The 20,251-nt window shown below is 40.8% G+C and overlaps 1 protein-coding gene across 1 annotated transcript; it reads right to left on the reverse strand.

The window, feature by feature from the left end:
- Window positions 1-4,728: 4,728 nt before the first annotated feature.
- On the reverse strand, window positions 4,729-18,741 carry CLEC3A (C-type lectin domain family 3 member A). The gene is made up of 3 exons (XM_004437088.3): window positions 18,627-18,741; window positions 6,852-6,935; window positions 4,729-5,120 (listed from the first exon to the last, which is right to left on the reverse strand). The coding sequence occupies exons 1-3, from the start codon at window positions 18,739-18,741 to the stop codon at window positions 4,729-4,731; spliced, it is 591 nt and encodes a 196-aa protein (XP_004437145.1).
- Between the last annotated feature and the right edge of the window lie 1,510 nt (window positions 18,742-20,251).

The following is a 20,251-nucleotide window of genomic DNA, read 5'->3' on the forward strand; positions in this document are numbered from 1 at the left end:
TCATTTCAGTATTATTTATAGAACAAGAAAAATTCAAAGCAAAATTTCCATTCATTTAAATGAATACTAAACATTTATCTATTTAGATGTTTAAGTAAAATTCCAATCATAAATGCATTTGAAAAATTGCAGTCATGTATGTGCTCAATGAATAACACCTCAGATTTTATGGAACCCTGGAAAGCACATTATGAAAAAGCTAGGAAAAGGCTTCTTTTTATAAGTAAATGAAGCAGGGTATAACATTGCCTGATGAGATAACCTCTACAACTTTGTGTGGGTGGTGATAGAATCAGACCCTGCTGGATACATGTGCTTAATAAATATTAATTGGATAAATGAGGGCAAATGACCAAGATGAAGGATAATTTCTAAAACGTTTTTTCTACTCTTCCAATTTTTCATAGTAGTGAGATATTTTGGCTTTATAATGGAACAAAACTATTTTTTTAGAGATGCCATATCTAGAGTGTTTGCTTGCTCATAAATTGTATTTTCAAATCTAAGCTCACAGTTCTGTGGGTGATCTATCATTCTCACTAATAGATGAAGAAGTGGGGGCCCAAAAGTTTATTCTTACCTGAAATCACGCACATAGTAAGTGTGGAGTCTGGGTCTTCTGTCTCCAAGTCCTTTGACCTTACTTGACCTTGAACTGGGCTGGTGTGTTCCAGGTTCTGGATTGGGACACAGGAATAGAATTCTAGTCCCTGCCTTGTCCCCGGCTTGCTGGGTGATTTTGGTTAAGGCACTTCTCTCAAGGTCTCTCTTTCTTGGACGTTTGCCCTGCTGATTTATAAGATCGCTTTCTTTTCCATTCTCTCTCATACAGAGAGGGCTGTATTAGAAGAGTTGATCACCATGTCTGATGTTGCCCGCCCTGGTCATGCCATGTTTTATCTCCCTGTTTTATTTTCTTCTTTGTCATTTTCATTATGTCATTTTGTTATGCCGTTTTGTCATGTCAGTCTTTTGACATTTTGTCATATCATTTTTGGAAATGATCTTGTTTATTTCTCTGCCTATTTATTGTATGTTTTGCCTACCTAAATACAAGCTCTGTGAGGTCAAAATGTAGCCTATCCTGCTGATATGCCAACTCAAACTCGCTCAAATGAAAAAGATAACTTGTCTTGTGTAGCTTGAAGGGATTGTGGAGTAGTTAATAGAGTGGACGGAAGTAGAAACCAGGACCTTAAGAATGACAAACTCGGCTCTGTGAACACACACATACACACACACATGCACACACATTTTCTCTCTCCCTCCCTGCCCCACCATTTCTCATCACTGCTTATCTTTGTTTTGCTTCATCCTGCACATTGCATCCATCTGGAGGGGAAGATTTCTCAGAAGTCCTAAATTCACTTTGTCCCAATTTAGTGTCTCCAGCAGAAAAAGAGTTTCATTGCCCCCAGTGTCAGGTGGCAACCACTGGGAAAGGTTTAGTCTTGCCCTCCTCCTGTGGGCTAGGTTGTAATATCTTTGAGTGTAGGGACCATAACTTACTTCCTTGCTGTCCCTCCGTATTACCTAGCATGGTGCGTTATAGTTAGTAGGTACCCTTTGAATTTCTTACATCAGACTAAATTAGCTTCTTAAGTAGCTAAAATTAGCGAGCGTCTTCATTTGTTAGATGTGCTTTATTTGGTGAGGATATGAAAGTTCTCACTAATCTGAGAGCAGGAAAGATTTTATATCTTTATTTGTGGTTTAAGAAATGCTATTCAGCAATGTTAGGGAAGAGAAAGTAACCATGGAGCCTTGCAAAGTCCTCCTTCAAATCACTAATTTGAGTCTCAATTATTGATGTTTCCTTTACCAAATTGATTTTTCCTTTGGACTTCATTTAATGATATGGATGGAAGCATCTGTGGTGGGTAGAAAAATTGCTCTCATTATTGTTCTTCACTCAGACAAACTGCAGATCCTACCCTTGACTTTTGAGTTAAAGGGAAGCAAAACTGCTGGAATTAACAAAGACTGTCCCCAGGCAAGTAGCTACAGCTTTAGACCCTTGCTATCAGACTGTGCTGTGTGGTCCAGCACTGTTGGCTTCCTCTGGTAGCTTTTAGAAATGCAGAATCCAGGGCCTCAGTCCAGACCTATGGGATCCGCAATTTAACAATGTTCCCAGGTGATCTGTAAGCACAAATCAGTTTGTGAAGCACTGCTCTAGAGATTAGAATCGGCTTCCTGGTAAGGCTTGTAGGGTCTTGACAGTTGGGCTTTGAATATAACTGACATCTGCAGGAAGTCAAGTCTTTACCCTAGGGATGACCCAAATGTGGAGGTCCTCCTACCATGAACTTGTGAGAGATGCTGCTAATTGCTCATGGCACTCTTTCCACCAAGCTTCAGGATGCTCCTCCTACTATAGCCCAGGCAGCTTTCATGGAGACAGAAAAGTTGGCCTAAGAGATAAGACCTATTTATCAATCTCGCCTGAAGACAAATTGTTGTTTGCTAAATAGTGCTCAACAAGCAAAATAGACCAACGGGAAGTCTAGGTTAATGAATCTTGTGGATGTGGCTTTTGGTCAATTTGTTGGCTAGGTAATAAAGTCAAGGTCATGAGTTTGACCCCTGGCAAACCAGATAATCTCTTAATCCACTCCATTCAGTCTTGCTCTGTCTCCCATCTGCTCTGTCTTGCTAACTCATTTTGATTTCCCCTCAGTAACCTTCATCTATTGCTTTGAATTAAGCTGCTTCTCTTGATCTTTCTGGTTGGAGTGCTTAGGAGAAGGATCATTTTATCTAACCCCATCTCCTAGGGACCCAAACTCTGACACTGACTTGTGTGAACTAGTTCTCTTTATTCAGCTTGAACAAATGCTTTATCAAGGTCAGCTGTTTGCCCAAATTGTTACCCCAGATGAAGGAAATTAGGAGAATGGACTAGCGTCCACTTCTACTGCATACTTGAACAGGCTTGACCTTGCCATAGCTCCCCCATAGTTGCTAAGGATGTAGGATCTGAGTCAACTTGTTGGGTTCTACTCACAACTCCACCACTTCCTGGTATGTGATGTAGGGCAAGGTACCACATCCCTCTTCTTCAGTTTATTCTTCTGTGAAATGAAGCAATTCTAGATCCTAATTCCCAGGGTTGTTCTAGAGATGAATGAGAACTAAGTAAAATTTAGAATAGTACCTGGAATATGATGAGAATCTACTACCATTAAGGTCTACTAATTTCATTATTGTCATAATCTTTAAGGAGATTATGGTTGTGTTGGAGTAGGGAGTTGGCCAGGGTCAACCAAAACAATTGCAGGTACCATCTTCTTTTTAAAGTTCCCCTCCTCCCCCCAAGTCTTTACCTCTGTATTGTCAGGTAAAATTATTCTCCTAGTATATCTAAATCACCAGTTTGATCAAATCCAGGGTATTTTCCCCAAAATTATGCCAAGTTTGTTATAAACCAACATAGTTTGATTAACTGTAATCAACATCCAAATATATCCACATTGATCAGAATTCAGGCTTTATTATTGTGCAATGAAAAGAACTAAAACTTAATTCTGAGCACATGTAGTTAAAGTTTGCATAGAGGGATACTGTTCACAAAACACATGCAACATTTAAAGAAAAAAAAAGTTATTTGAGGAACAGAATGTACTTAGAATTGTTGGCTTCTAAAAAGCCCATTCCCCCAAGCCTAAGCTGTAGTTTCATATTAAGCAATGAAGTTATTTTATACAATCTAATTAAACTATTTAATTGGAATAGCACTTGACAGAATAAAATATTGCATAGACGTGTGACTCCGAAATAGTATTACTTAAATCCAATTTTCAAGCTCCAAAGATAGATTGCCCCTAATAGGCTTAAATATATGATGATTGTTGAAATATATATAAGTATATAAAGTATGTAAAAAAAGGAACCTAACATATATAATGTCCAGCCTCGATTTCATCAAGGAGGGTAAGGATGCTAAAGCAAAGGAAAAGTAGACATTTTGTTTTTCCTATTTTCTTTTCCCTTACAGTCTGCTGCTCTGCTCTACCTTGGGGTTACCCATTCAAGTCAGAAATTGTAATGCAATGCTGGGAGTGGAAACTGACCAAATATGCTGCCTTATCATTTCCTTTCAGATCTTAACTGGGCATTTCCAAAAAAAGGTGTGTGTATGGTGGGGGGAGGGGGTCTTGAAGAAAACAGTTAAATTAGAACATTTCTGAGACATTTGTGTTCTGATGTGGCCGACAAGATACAAGTCCCACCGGGAGACGCAGCAGCTCAAAGAAAGGGTAGTGGTCTAACAAGACACTATGACCAGCATGGGGTAGATTGAGCCTCAGATGGAAAGTTTTTGGATTATATAGCACCTAGAATCTCTGATTCAGAGAATTCTCATCAATCAAATATATACCAAACTTTCAAGAGAAAATCTTCCAGGTAGCTTAAGCTTGCTTTCCAGCTACCGTATTTTTAACACAGACCTGGTCTATACAAGTCAGAGGGACTAGCAAGAGAGAAGGATTTGATGGTCCATTTTGCAGAAGCCACTTGAGCAGTGTGCACATGGCTGGATCATTATTTTCTGATCCTCCATACCAGATGGAGGGCAAAGACAATGAAATATGGTAGCAAAATTGGCTGACTCTTATATTCCTAAGGACACAGTCTCCCGTGTGACAATTTTAACTTATTCTTGGGGACCGTCAGCCTATAAATCATGACCAATCTTGCTTGGAAGATGCATTTGAGAAGGGTCTATTAAGGGATGGTAAATTCACATATGTACCTCTTGCTGCTACCACAGACCTCGTCACTCCATTTGCCCTGAGCTGATTGGGAGAGCAGGGCACAGTTTTCCCGCTTGCCACCATTAGGCTGTGCGTTGTCCCAGTTGAGGAAGGAAATGGTGATTCCATTGACATCCACAAACTTGCCTTCTGTGACCATGTCATTGATGCCCAGCCAAAAGTCATTGACACCTGGCAGGCTCCTTTTACCATAGTCTCGGAGGGCATTGATTTCATCAGAGCTTCTGGGGATAACCAGGGTCCCTCCCTTGGAAATGCAGTCTTCATTGGCATCATGGAAGTGCTTCGAGCTTTCTGATGCAAGGTAGCATTTCTTGTTAAATTTTGTGCCTCGGAGACAGACTGTAAAGATGCAAAATTTGACGTATTAAGATGCTATTCGAGTGTAATCCATCTAGGAGTGGACCTGGCAAATACCAATAAATATTTGATGAATGAATGATGTGTGATAAGGATGAGTTAACATTTATTGGAGTTTTTGTATGTGTAAGACACTGTGCCAAGCACTTTACATAAATGAACTCATGTAATAATCACAAGAATCCTGTGAAGTGGGATTTTATTACTATCATCTTTACATATCAGGATATTGAGGCTCAGAGAAGTTGTTACTTGTAACAACTTAGCATGTAAAAATGTAACTTACATAACATATGAGATCATAACCACATAAACCCAGGTCTGTCCCACCCTCAAAACACGGTCTTCAGCCTCATGCTGCTTTGATATACACATGCTCGCTAGTTTGTCTCACTCCATTATGTGCTGAATTTCCATGGGACTTTTGGAACCGGGTGGTATTTTATAATTATTTTTTAAAAGAAGGCCTGAGTTTGCATGTGGAGAGGAGGTGGTTTTCTTACGCAGATACTGAGCCCTGGTAATATCGTTTATGTTATCCAGGATAAACCAAACATAAAGATAGTTTTAGGGCAAAGTGTTGGAGAATCAGGCTCCGACATTTACTAGGTGTGTAAATGTTGGAGAAATTACTTAATTTCTCTGTGCCTCAGTTTCCTCATCTGTAAAATGATGATAATCATAATGGCACCTATGTCATAAATTATTGGAGGATTAATGTGTTAATGTTTATAAAGTATTTATATGCCTGACTGTGGATAAAGGGTTAACAAAACTCTTTCCTCTTCTGCAAATGCATTTGACCTTCCTTTAACTTTCTAATTTTGTTCTTCTGGAAACCTGATAAGGGGAATATGTCACCAGTGTTACAAGGCAACATTGCTTATGGCAAAAATGACCCTGGATTGGTAACATACAGCTGGCCTGGGAGTTATAAATACCTGATGGAAAGCCATAACTTCAGTCTTCCCTGGAGGCAGTAACTCTTGTAATTGGACAGGTCTCTTGCAGTACCCTTGAAGCTCTGCTTTTGGAGTTGCTATGTGAGGTATTGGGGCCTGGGAGTATGAACCTTGCAAGCCAGGGCTGTTCTTGAACCTACCCAGTGTGGTCTTCGCTCCTGGGAGCCAAGGAGAGTAGCTCCTGATCAGTAGTGTGTACAGCCACATAGGCTGCTGGGAGTGTTGCTGCCATGAAAAAGGAATGCCAGATGCTGCCCTCTGTTGGCCAGCTGTGGTTCTAACCAATGTCCTTCTATGTTTATCTGATGCCCAGTGTGGCCAGAGTGAGTTCTGTGACCCTGAGTTTAATTGAACCTCGGCAGATCTCCCAATGGGCACTTAGTAAACATCTAATGATTGCTAACTATTTTAGCTAGTTAATACTTGCTTCAGTTCTGTTTCATTGACCCTAGAGAAGAGTTATGGATGGACTTTTAAAATGTATTATGAAATGCCTATTTTTATTTCTAGTCCACCCATATACAGGAGAAGGGAATGGAAAAATCAAGCTAATTTCCCAAAACAATGGTCTCCCTAGCTTTTGGATCCTTTCTCCTGGACACATCTCTGGCTTGTCAATGTCTCTAGACATTGACAGGATGTCACCTAGAACTTGACATGCACTCTAGATATGGTTTGAATTGCTGGCAACTCACAATTTCTTTTCCTCCCTCTTCTGAGACCAGGAGGCATGGATGAGGGGGGATCTCACCTGACTGCAGGGCTTGCATTTCCTTCAGGGCGTTGACTTCTCTCCAAAGCTTTTCAACTTGAGTTTTCAGGTCTCCATCCTTTTCTGGGGATATTTTAGAGTGGGGTGGGGTGGGAGGAATGAAAAGCATATGATTAAAATAAGACAGATGGGGAAGTCAAGATGGCGGCATAGGCAGACTCGGAACTCCCCTCCTCCCCCGGACACAGCCAATTTACAACTACTCGTGGAAAAATTACCCCTGAGACAGAACTGAAAACTGGATAAGAGGAACTCCTGCAACAACGGACAATCCTAACTGGGGTAGAAGAGGCAGAGACTCCCTTCTGGAGAGGAAAAACGCCGCCTTCACAAGCCGCCAGCTTCACGGCCGCCCGGGAGCAGCCCACAGGTACGCATGGCCCTGGAGGCGCGGGGCCCTGAGCCGGGGAGCGCCCCCGCTGTGGGCATTTTGTGGACCCAGCACAATCGAGACCAGCGGCATAATATCTGACTGTGCCTGCTACTAAAACATTGGGGAGGACCCCCAGAAAACTCGGTTCACAAAGAAACTAAAACCAGCTCTTAAAGGGCCCACGCACAAACTCACCCGTTTCAGAAAGCATCCTAAAATCACCAGAAAGAAAGGTGCACAGTGCTGTGGTGAAAAGAGACTCAGCTAATAGGCCCTGAGTGCATCTCGGTGAGGGGTGAGACCTCTCCAGGGACTGGGACATTGGCGGCGGCCATTGTTGTGGCCTGGTGTGGGCATGCTGACACATACACCATTGGAGTTCTCCCTGAGGCCTGCTAGCCCAGGGTCTGCTCCACCCGCTAGAGCACCGATTTAATCCAGCTCAGCCAGGGCAGGCAGCCCACCCTAGAGACTGGCCCCACCCAACAACAAGCCCTCAGGCAACTTGTGGGCCTGCATAGATTGGTGACTGGATTCTCTGCCACCTGGCAACTGAGCTGACTTTAGTGGGGCAGGGTGTGCACAAGAAGCGGGAGGAGAGTGTGGGGCGGTGGTGGCATGTGTGGGGCTCCCGCCGGGGAGAGACTGGGTCTGCTTCGGGAGGTCGGGGCATGCACACAGGGCAGGACTGTGTTGACTGTGTGTGTGGACCTGTGGGCGGCAGGGCTTGTCAGCTGCAGAAGACTTGTGCTTCTCAAAGACCCACATAGGGGGTTTGCCCCACCTTCCAAAGCCTGAAACAATTGGGTGCTCCTGTGCCTGAGGCCAGCCCCACCCAGCTGCAATCCTCAGAGAGCTGACAAGAGACCTAATAGGCTAGAGGCTTACAGCAATTGTAAGGCCCTGAGCCTAACAACCTGCCACGCTGGGGGCCTACTCACTTAAAAGAAATACTGCAACACAAATGTGGTATTAGAACTTGCAGCCAACTGTGCTGGGGCTCCCCACACCTGATAAAGAGACTGAAGGGCCCACAACAACTACAAGCAGCTGAGCATTACAACAGCTGGCCAGGAGCATAACTCGGCCTCCCTGGGTGCCTAAAGGGAGAGCAAACAGGCCACAACAGAAGGACACATGTAGCCCACATAGGGGTCACCCCTGGAACATTGAGAACTGAGGGAAGCACACTGGAAGCCTCCTAAGGCATCACTTACATAAGGTCACCTATCCAAGAGCAGGAGACGTAGCTGACCTACCTAATATGTAGACACAAGCACAGGGAAAGAGGCAAAATGAGGAGGCAAAAGAATACATTCCAAGTAAGAGAACAGGACAAAACCCCAGAAAAGGAACTAAGTGAAACAGAAATGAGCAACCTACCCGACAGAGAGTTCAAACTAAGAGTGTTAAGGATGCTCACTGATCTGGGGAGAAGAATAGATGAACTCAGTGAGAATGTCAACAAAGAAATTGAAGATATAAAAAAGAACCAATCAGAAATGAAGAATACAATACTGGAAATGAAAAATTCATTAGAGGGACTCAAAAACAGAGTAGAGAATACAGAAGAACAGATCTGTGAGCTGGACGAAAGACAAGAAGAAATTACCCAAGGTGAACAGGTAAAAGAGAAAAGAATTAAAAAGAGTGAGGACAGTCTAAGGGACCTCTGGGACAACATCAAGCACACCAACATCCGTGTTATAGGTGTCCTGGAAGGAGTAGAGCGAGACAAGGGGGCAGAGAATCTATTTCGAGAAATAATAGATGAAAACTTCCCTAACCTAAGGAAGGAAACAGACATCCAGGTACAGGAAGCACAGAGAGCCCCAAACAAGATAAACCCAAAGAGGCCCACACCAAGACACATCATAATCAAAATGTCCAGAATTAAAGATAAAGAGAGAATCCTAAAAGCCGCAAGAGAATGTCAAGTTACATACAAAGGAAACCCCATAAGGCTATCAGCTGACTTCTCGGCATTAACCTTACAGGCTAGAAGAGAATGGCACGATATATTTAAAGTGCTAAAAGAAAAAAACGTACAGCCAAGAATACTCTACCCAGCAAGGTTATCATTCAAAATGGAAGGAGAGATCAAAAATTTCCCAGACAAGCAAAAATTAAAGGAGTTTGTCACCAAGAAACCAGTGCTACAAGAAATGTTAAAGGGATTGATTTAAGGGGAAAAGAGAAGACCACAAATAGGAAAAATTATCTATTTCCATGGTAAGAATGTAATGGATACAAATACACAAAAAAGAAGTTAGATATGATATCAAAAACATAAAAGGAGGGAGGAGGGGAGTTAAAGAGTAGAGCTTTCAGACAGAGATCAAACTAAAGTGACCATCAATTCTGTATAGAAGAATAAAGGAACAGAGAAGGACTACTAAAACACTGGGGGAAAAAAAAAGTTAAAAAATGGCAGTAAGTACATACTTATCAATAGCTACTGTAAACGTCAATGGACTAAATGCTCCAATTAAAAGGCATAGGGTGGCTGACTGGATAAAAAAACAAGACCCATATATATGCTGCATACAAGAGACACACTTCAGACCTAAAGACACTCACAAACTGAAAGTGAAGGGATGGAAAAAGATACTCCACGCAAATGGCAATGAAAAGAAAGCTGGGGTAGCAGTACTCATATCAGACAAAATAGACTTTAAAACAAAAACTGTAAAACGAGACAAAGAAGGGCATTACGTAATGATCAAGGGAACAATCCAACAAGAGGATATAACACTTGTAAATATCTACGCACCCAATGTAGGTGCACCTAAATATATAAAGCAATTATTAACAGACATAAAAACAGAAATAGACAGTAACACAATAATAGTAGGGGACTTTAACACTCCACTTACACCAACGGATAGATCATCCAAACAGAAGATCAATAAGGAAAGATTGGCCTTAAACGACACACTAGAACAGATGGACCTAGTAGATATATACAGAGCATTCCATCCAAAAACCGAAGAATACACGTTCTTTTCAAATGCACATGGAACACTCTTCAGGATTGATCACATATTAGGCCACAAAACAAGTCTCCATAAATTTAAGAAGATTGAAATAATACCAACATCTTTTCTGACCACAATGGTATGAAACTAGAAATCAGCTACAGGAAGAAAATCAGAAAAGCCACAAATACGTGGAAATTAAACAAAATGCTACTGAACAATGACTGGGTTAACGAAGAAATCAAAGAAGAAATCAAAAAATACCTGGAGACAAATGAAAATGAAAATACGACATGCCAGAATTTATGGGATACAGCAAAAGCGGTTCTAAGAGGGAAGTTTATAGCGATATAGGCCTATCTCAACAAACAAGAAAAATCTCAAATAAACAATCTAACAATGCACCTAAAGGACCTGGAAAAAGAAGAACAAACAAAGCCCAGAATCAGTAGAAGAAGGGAAATAATAAAAATCAGAGCAGAAATAAATGAAATAGAGACCAAAAAAAAATAGAAAAAATTAATAAAACCAAGAGCTGGTTCTTTGAAAAGATCAACAAAATTGATAAACCTTTAGCTAGACTCACCAAGAAAAAAAGAGAGAAGGCACAAATAACTAAAATCAGAAATGAAAGAGGAGAAATTACAACAGACACCTCAGAAATACTAAAGATTATAAGAGAATACTATGAAAAACTATATGCCAACCAATTCAACAATCTGGAAGAAATGGATAAATTCTTAGAATCATACAACCTTCCAAAACTGGATCAAGAAGAAGTAGAGAATTTGAATAGACCAATCACCAGTAAGGAGATCAAAACAGTAATCACAAACCTCCCCAAAAATAAAAGTCCAGGACCAGACGGCTTCCCTGGTGAATTCTACCAAACATTCAAAGAAGACTTAATACCTATCCTTCTCAAAGTCTTCCAAAAAATTGAGGAGGGGGGGAAGCTCCCTAACTCATTCTATGAAGCCAACATTACCCTGATACTGAAACCAGACAAGGACAACACAAAAAAAGAAAATTACATGCCGATATCACTGATGAACATCGATGCAAAAATCCTCAACAAAATACTAGCAAATCGCATACAACAATACGTTAAAAAGATTATACACCAGGATCAAGTGGGATTTATTCCAGGTATGCAGGGATGGTTTAACATTCGCAAATCAATCAACGTAATACACCACATTAATAAAATGAAGAATAAAAATCACATGATCATCTCAATAGATGCAGAGAAAGCATTTGACAAGATACAGCATCTATTTATGATAAAAACTCTGAATAAAATGTGTATAGAAGGAAAGTACCTCAACATAATAAAGACCATATATGACAAACCCACAGCTACTATCATCCTCAATGGTGAAAAACTGAAAGCTATCCCTCTAAGAACAGGAACCAGACAAGGATGCCCACTCTCACCACTCCTATTTAACATAGTACTGGAAGTCCCAGCCAGAGCAATCAGGCAAGAGAAAGAAATAAAAGGGATCCAAATTGGAAAGGAAGAAGTGAAACTGTCACTATTTGCAGATGACATGATTTTATAGATAGAAAACCCTAAAGAATCCACCAGAAAACTTTTAGAAGTAATAAACGAATATGGTAAAGTTGCAGGATATAAAATCAACATACAAAAATCAGTTGCATTTCTGTACACTAACAACGAAGTAGCAGAAAGAGAAATTAAGAATACCATCCCATTTACAATTGCAACAAAAAGAATAAAATACCTAGGAATAAACTTAACCAAAGAGGTGAAAGATCTGTACACCGAAAACTATAAAACATTTCTGAAAGAAATTGAAGAAGACACAAAGAAATGGAAAGATATTCCGTGCTCTTGGATTGGAAGAATTAACATAGTTAAGATGTCCATACTTCCTAAAGCCATCTATAGATTCAATGCAATCCCTATCAAAGTTCCAACAATACTTTTCACAGAAATAGAACAAAGAATCCTAAAATTTATATGGAACAACAAAAGACCCCGAATAGCTAAAGGAATCCTGAGAAAAAAGAACAAAGCTGGAGGTATCACACTCCCTGATTTCAAAATATACTACAAAGCTATAGTAACCAAAACAGCATGGTACTGGCACAAAAACAGATACACAGATCAATGGAATAGAATAGAAAGCCCAGAAATAAACCCACACATCTATGGACAGCTAATCTTTGACAAAGGAGCCAAGAACATACAATGGAGAAAAGAAAGTCTCTTCAACAAATGGTGTTGGGAAAACTGGATAGCCACATGCAAAAAAATGAAAGTAGACCCTTACCTTACACCATACACAAAAATTAACTTCAAATGGATTAAAGACTTGAATGTAAGACCTGAAACTGTGAAACTTCTAGAAGAAAACATAGGCGGTACGCTCTTTGACGTGGGTCTTAGCAACATCTTTTCAAACACCATGTCTGACGGGGCAAGAGAAACAATAGAAAAAATAAACAAATGGGACTACATCAAACTAAAAAGCTTCTGCACAGCAAAGGAAACCATCAACAAAACGAAAAGACAACCTAACAATTGGGAGAAGATATTTGCAAACCATACATCTGATAAGGGCTTAATCTCCAAAATATATAAAGAACTCATGCATCTCAACAACAAAAAAGCTACCAACCCAATTAAAAAATGGGCAAAAGACCTGAACAGACATTTCTCCAAAGAAGATATACAGATGGCCAACAGACACATGAAAAGATGTTCAAAATCACTAACTGGGAAATGCAAATCAAAACTACAATGAGATACCACCTCAGGCCCGTCAGAATGGCTATAATTAACAAGACAGGAAACAACATGTGTTGGAGAGGATGTGGAGAGAAGGGAACTCTCATACACTGCTGGTGGGAGTGCAAACTGGTGCAGCCACTATGGAAAACAGTATGGAGATTCCTCAAAAAATCAAGCATAGAACTACCATATGATCCAGCTATTCCACTGCTGGGTATTTATCCAAAGAACTCGAAAACACCAATGCGTAAAGATACATGCACCCCTGTGATCGTTGCAGCGTTATTCACAATAGCCAAGACTTGGAAGCAACCTAAGTGCCCATCAAGGGACGAATGGATAAAGAAGATGTGGTATATATACACAATGGACTACTACTCAGCCATAAGAAACCATGAAATCCAGCCATTTGTGACAACATGGATCGACATTGAGGGTATAATGCAAAGTGAAATAAGTCAGAGGGAGAAGGTCAAATACCGTATGATTTCCTTCATTAAGTAGTAGATAACAATAACAATAAACAAACACATAGGGACAGAGATTGGATTGGTGGTTACCAGAGGGGAAGGGGGGAGGGAGGAGGGTGAAAGGGATAATTCGGTGCATGTGTGTGGTGATGGGTTGTAATTAGTATTTTGGTGGTGAACATGATGTAATCTATGCAGAAATAGAAGTATAATGATGTACACCTGAAATTTTTACAATGTTATAAACCAATGTTACTGCAATAAACAAAAAATTAAAAATAAAATAAGATAAAATTAAAACAAAATAAAGCTTTGGAATCCAGAATCCAACACTAGAGTGAAACTGAGCCCAGTGTACATGAAAATAATGCATGAAAATAACTTGGCCAGGAAGATCCATAAGGGCATGGTGGGGGTAATACGCTAAAAGTTCCCCCTGTTAGATAGGCCTCCTGTCTATCTCTCCAGCCCCATCCTGTGGAACTCTCCCTCCATCATTAGACTTCAGACTCGTTGACTTTCAAACGCATCCTAGAACAAGCTGTCTCATCTCAGGCCCCTTCCTTTGGGTTCCATCCACTTGGCACACTCTTGTCCAGCTCTTGTCCATCTCCTTATCAAGCTTCAACGTCTCGTCTTCTGAGAAGACTTTTCTGATCATCCTCGCTACATCAGCATCCCTCTGGCTCATCTCTTTCTTTGAACCTTTATTTTTCTTCAGCACACTTTCTCCTATCTATAATCATTTTACTTTACTCACTTACTTTCATCTGTCTTCTTATGCATGGTATTCCTGATGCTTAACACGATTCTTGGCACATAATAGGTGCTCATAATGTTTGTGGAATGAATAGACTCTTTGTGGTACATGAAATACTTTCATGTTATTCTCATTTACTCCTCAAAAATAGCTATGAAGAAAGGAAAATGCAATTCCCATTAAAGAATGAGGATGAACTCAATGAGCTAAGTGACTTGGCAGATAAATGGTAGAACTCACCCTCAGACCTATTTGGGCCCCTAAGTCCCCTGTCCCCGGTATTCCTACTCAACTCATGTGCCAGGTATGGTGGCTCCTAGCAGGGTTAAGTGATTTCCATGGAGAAGCGGAGAAAGGCAGTGATACAGGGCCATGTAAAAAAAAAAAAAAAAACAACTATATTAGAGACTAGCAATTTATTTAGTCTTGAATGTCCCTGGATCAAGCTAATCTTCATGGCTGTCCTTGACAACCTTGGCTATAAGTACCTGGTAGAAAATTAGCAACCTTGGCTAAATCACAATCCAGACCTGATGGGGGAGGAACTGTCTTAGAGATTGACAGCTTGTAGTGCTTCAAAGGCACGAATTATAATAAATCCTGATAAATATTAAAAATAAAAAATATTAAAAGCCACGATACGCTGTGCGCCAGGAGCTTAATTCTTTCAATATTTCTATGAAATAGAAACCATCATTTCACAGAATAAGAAATAGAGGCACAGAAAGCTGAATTAACCCGTCAAAGGTCACCCAGCTAGTAAGGTGCAGAATTGGGATTTATATCTTGTGACTCCAAGTCTGTTCTCTTCCCATCCCTCCTATCTGCTTCTGCACAGTGATTGCTTGGTCTTTAGCACATGGCCTCAGAGAAGACGCTTAAAGCTTAATATGAACTGGTCCCGGCTGCCTCTCTGTGTAGATGACATATAGAGAGTCTATGTTCTAGCCTGGATTTTTCAGGACAGTCCCAAATCCAAATATGCTGATTCACTGAGCCCTTAAACATGTGCTTTGCAAGCCAGGTGTTTTCACATTTGGGTTAGGACATGCCTTCTGGGGTACCCAGGAGTGGTCCTCACCTCTGTTTCACTTAGTGCTGCACATCAATTCTCAAAGCGTTCAATAGCTCAGCTCAGAAATACGATAACCCGAGGATTTCCTCAATGGGACCATTCAATCCAGAATAAATATAAGAGTACATTCAGAATGCAAAACCATTGGCTTTTGGAGGCCAGACTCTCTCAGCTTCCTGCTCCATTCTCTTGAAATAAGTGGCCTCCACAGGGAAGCTGTAACCATTGTAATTAACATGAAGGCTCATGAATTAATATTAGGCTCTGGGAGGACATTGTGAAAGTCATTATCCAGGTGGCTTGGCTTCTGCTTCTATCCCTGGTGACAAATGAGGATGTGTTTTGTCTACAGCGAATACAGGGAACAACTATTTCACTGTAAAAATTATATTTTACTCATTACCACCACACATAATTTGTTGAGATCTATGAAGTAAATACCACGGAAATCTTGTTCTTGGAACTAAATCATTCAATTGCCATTTTGAGTAAAAAAATGACTCCCTTTCATTTTATTATTGTTGTTCTCCAAAAGTAGGTCCAGTATAAGATGCAAAAATAATTCCCAGAAGAAATGACCAGTAAACATGAAAAATACCTCCACCTCATTAACAATCAAAGAAATGTCAACCTCATGAACAATCAAAGAAATGCAAATTAAAAGAGGTTTTTGGGGGCCGGCCCCATGGCGTAGCGGTTAAGTGCGAGCGCTCCGCTGCTGGTGGCCCAGGTTCAGATCCTGGGCGCACACTGATGCACCACTTCTCCTGCCACGCTGTTGCAGCATCCCACATAAAGTGGAGGAAGATGGGCAGGGATGTTAGCTCAGGGCCAATCTTCCTCAGCAAAAAGAGGAGGATTGGCATCAGTTGTTAGCTCAGGGTTGATCTTCCTCACAAAAAAAAAAAAGAGGTTTTTGGTTTTTTGGTTAGGTTGGCAGGGCTTAAACCAATGATGTGATGTTAGGTTGTCAAGGTGTGTGGGAATAGGCCCTCTCATAAGTGAATATGGGACCATGGATTGATGCTGTCATTTGGGAGACAATTAGAAAGAGTGATTAACCTGCAGTTTTGCTTCTAGAAGTGTATCATAACATCCTAGCACTGGGGCCAGTATATGTGTACAGAGCAGTTCACTGGAGCATTGGATCAAAAAGAGCTGGATTGGAAACCACACAAAAGTTCACCAACAGAGGACAGATTAAATAAGTCATAACTCATCCACACAAGGGAATATTATGCAGCTGTTAAAAGGACTGAGGTACATCTTACATTGATAGCTATCCAAGATTTAATAAATAAAATAAATTAATTTGTCTGCCAAATACTTTGTATAGCCGATTCTTCTTTTGTTAAAAAAGTCAATTTTTAATTGTGTGTTTAAAAAACTGGGAATATTATCTTCCAACAGTTAATGGTGGATAATTCTGTGGAGAGGATTGGGAGAGAGAAAACGGCTTTCACTTTTTTTTGTTTTTGCTGAGGAATATTCTCCCTGAGCTAACATCCAGGCCAATCTTCCTCTATTTTTTAGCATGTGGGCTGCCAGCACAGCATAGCTGCTAAGAGAGTGTTGTAGGTCTGCGCCCGGGGAACCAAACCCAGGCCGCCGAAGCGGTGCACACTGAACATAACCGCTAGGCCTCCAGGGCTGGCCCAGCTTTCACTTTTAATTTAATAAGCTTTAGTATTATTTCCAGGTACTTAAAATGTTTCAGAAGTGTGTGAGTGGATGAGGAAAGAACTGTTTGGCAAGTCTAGACTTATTGTTTCACCTACTGTAGAATGTTTCTCAGACCTAACGGTAAAAATTAGCAAAAATTTCTTTGGGAGGATGATATTTAAGATATGTACCCAATCAGTGAAAAAACAAAAAAGCATGTGTGTGCCTGTGTGTGTGTGTGTGTGTGTGTGTGTGCGCGTGTGTGTAGGTAGGTGGGTGGGTGGGGAGAGGGGAGCTATATAAGACCTGAGCTGCAATTATTTCAGAAACACCCGCCCAGCACACAGATTCACATATTCCTACCCCTCCCCACATCCCTACTGGGTGGTCACCACGTTGCCACTCCCTCCCAGTGGTGAAGAAATGCTGGCCACAGAAATATGCCACATCACCCAGTATCTTCTCTGTCCCTCCTTCCCCTGCCCTCATCCTCAGCAATATACTTTATCTATGTGTAAGAAATATTTTAATCTTTCATTAAAAGATGTAACAGGGAGTATAACATTTTATAAGGAAACAAGATCCCACTTAAGAAACCTTGCATCAGACCTATATTGTATCAATAAATGCCCGTGGAAAAGAGTACTTCGTAAGCCTCAAAACATAACACAATGCAGCACAACAAGACAAGCCCCCTTTTTACCCACCAGCCATCCATGTTGTGTCAAATCCAGCCTTTAACCTTGTTGGTACTTGTGCGTTTTGCTACTGATGAAGTGAAATTGATAAGGAAATAGTGTCATAATATTTACTTTGAAATATCCTCCTATGCAAATGACTCAAAGGATGAGATAGAGCATCACCTTGTGACTTTCTTGATGCTTTTTCCCTTTGCTTTGGTTTCAGCATATTGCAAATAAATTGCCATCATCTTTGTTCTTTGCAATTTTTTTTTACCTCTTACTTCAAGCCACCTCAAATTTGAGATTACTTGGAGATTCAGTTTTGTGTTAAAATGTCTTCAAACGCTATATAACTTTGTGTGTTGAAATTTTTGTGTGTGTTGAGATATTTTTAAGATAAAAAGAGGTTCTATTTCTCTATGATATGAAAAAGCTTAAATATATAGTATAAACTGTCTTCATATTGCCAGGGATATGAAATTATACCTACATGATAACCAATGACAAAATGGAAGTCACGATTACCGATAGCTCTATCCTCTACTACTCATTTAATAAGATTATAGTTGTCTTACAAATACCTTTGAATAGAGTTACCCAATATCTATGACTGAAACAGTGTACTTATTAATCAATATGTTCTACTTGGCCCCTCATTCATAATACCAAATGTCCACGTAGCCGGGTGACTTCCTCTGAAGAACATTCTACATATCTAACCCCACCTGACAAAGGATATACAATATAGACTTTGTTTTTGCAAGAGCTTTTTTTTTTCTGTGAAAAAGAAAAAACTCTATCACATGGTTCCTTTAAATATCAAACTGTGCCAGAGTTTAAAAGTCACTCGGTCCCTTGACATACCATATGCACATGATGGCATGGTACTGTCACCAGGGACAGTCTTCTTGGAGGAGTTTGGAAAGAACATTGTCCAGCCCCTCCCCACACTGAGCAAGGCTAGAATTTTCTGGACTGAGAAGACCCGTTACCTTTTACTCGGCGTTTGCTGTGCTTCCTGGCTTTGAACTTGGACGTGTGGCTGCTGGTCTGGTCCAGGAGCAAGGTGATAACCAGGATGTAAATTACAATTCCACTCTTTGCCATGGCTCTCGGGCAAGGCTGACGGCCACTTTGCCAGCTCCTCTGAAGTAGCTAAGGGACAAGTAGACGGCACAGCCACATCTTGTCCTGGAATGCCTGGGGCCAGCTTTATAAAAGTGAGCTGTGAAGGTTGGCTGGAATCCTGCTGACGAAATGTTTGAATGCCTCTTCTGGCTGCTGCATAAGGTGGCCCTTTGTTCTCATGCCTCATGTTAGACTTTTTTTTTTTTTTAATATTCCTGCTACATTTCCTAGTTGACTTGCCTTTTCAGAGTGTATCAGAGTTAACTAAGGGACGAAGGGTTTTGCCTGCTTTCCTTTTTTTTTAAAATTTAAAGTCCAGGAAGCTTGGGGTCTCTGTGAAGACCCCAATATTTAAGTGTATGATTTAGAGCTCTAAAGTTCACTTAATATTCTGGGAAATACATCCAATTCAGTTTTCAGGGCAAAAATGACAGAAAAAAAACCCCAGAAAAGTTACAGCATGTGTGTGTGTGCGTGTGTGTACGCGCGTGTGTGTATGTGTGCGCGCATGTGTGTGTATGTGTGCGTGTGTGTGTCTCTGTGTGTCTGTGTGCGTGTGTGAGATGCCGCAGCACCACCTGTGTGTCTACACAGCTCCAGGGGAGCTTGGGAATGGTTTGCTCACAGGGAGTAATGAAGCTAGCCAAAGTGGATGGTCCTTGAGAAAGGAAAAACCTCCCTTTATTAGGGTTTTGTGGACTCATCAAGAATCACGCTCTTAGAGTGAAAAGAAAATTAAGAAGGTGAATTATTTCCATAAGAATTCATGTAAAATATCAACTATAGTCATCTTGCCGAGCCCCAACCACCCAACACTTTTTCCCTTGAAACTACCCCGAACACGTAAATAACTCTTTCAAGTGAAATATAGAGATAACAGAAATATAATGAAAGACTTGGTGTAATTATTCTTACTTAACAGTGGGCTTTAAGGACAAGTCTGGGGACCAGAGATGCTTTTGCATCAAAAGCAAGGGACTTCCGTACAGGTGTGACCAAGATGGAGTGAGTTAGACCTCAGACTCTACGGACTGACTGCATCCGCATCGTTACCTGGGTGACCAGGTGCAGAAGGAGGGCAGGGCTTGCAGATTTTGGAAGGTCTGAAGGACCAAACTCATTTTATCTATTTTTCTTTTTTTTTGAGACAATACAGGAAGAATCAAGGGGTGATTGATTCCCTCTGAATCCTAGTGAGGAAAACCACAGTCTAATCCATCTTCATTTCCTTCCTGCTAAAGCCGCTTTGTAACCTCCCAGTGTATTGACACCAGGGTAAGACCACAGATGTGGAAAAGTCTGATATAATTTAGCAATGTATGTGTGAAATAAAAAATAAAGACTTTAGGGGCCTGCCTGGTGGCATAGTGGTTAAGTTCGCACCCTCGGCTTCGGCAGCCCGGGGCTTGCAGTTTCAACTCCTGGGTGTGGACAGACGTGCTACTCATCAAGCCATGCTGTGGCAGCGTCCAACATACAAAATAGAGGA

This window comes from Ceratotherium simum, chromosome 30 (assembly GCF_057802395.1).
Source record: "Ceratotherium simum simum isolate JZ-2026a chromosome 30, ASM5780239v1, whole genome shotgun sequence".
NCBI classification, from domain to species: Eukaryota; Metazoa; Chordata; class Mammalia; order Perissodactyla; family Rhinocerotidae; genus Ceratotherium; species Ceratotherium simum.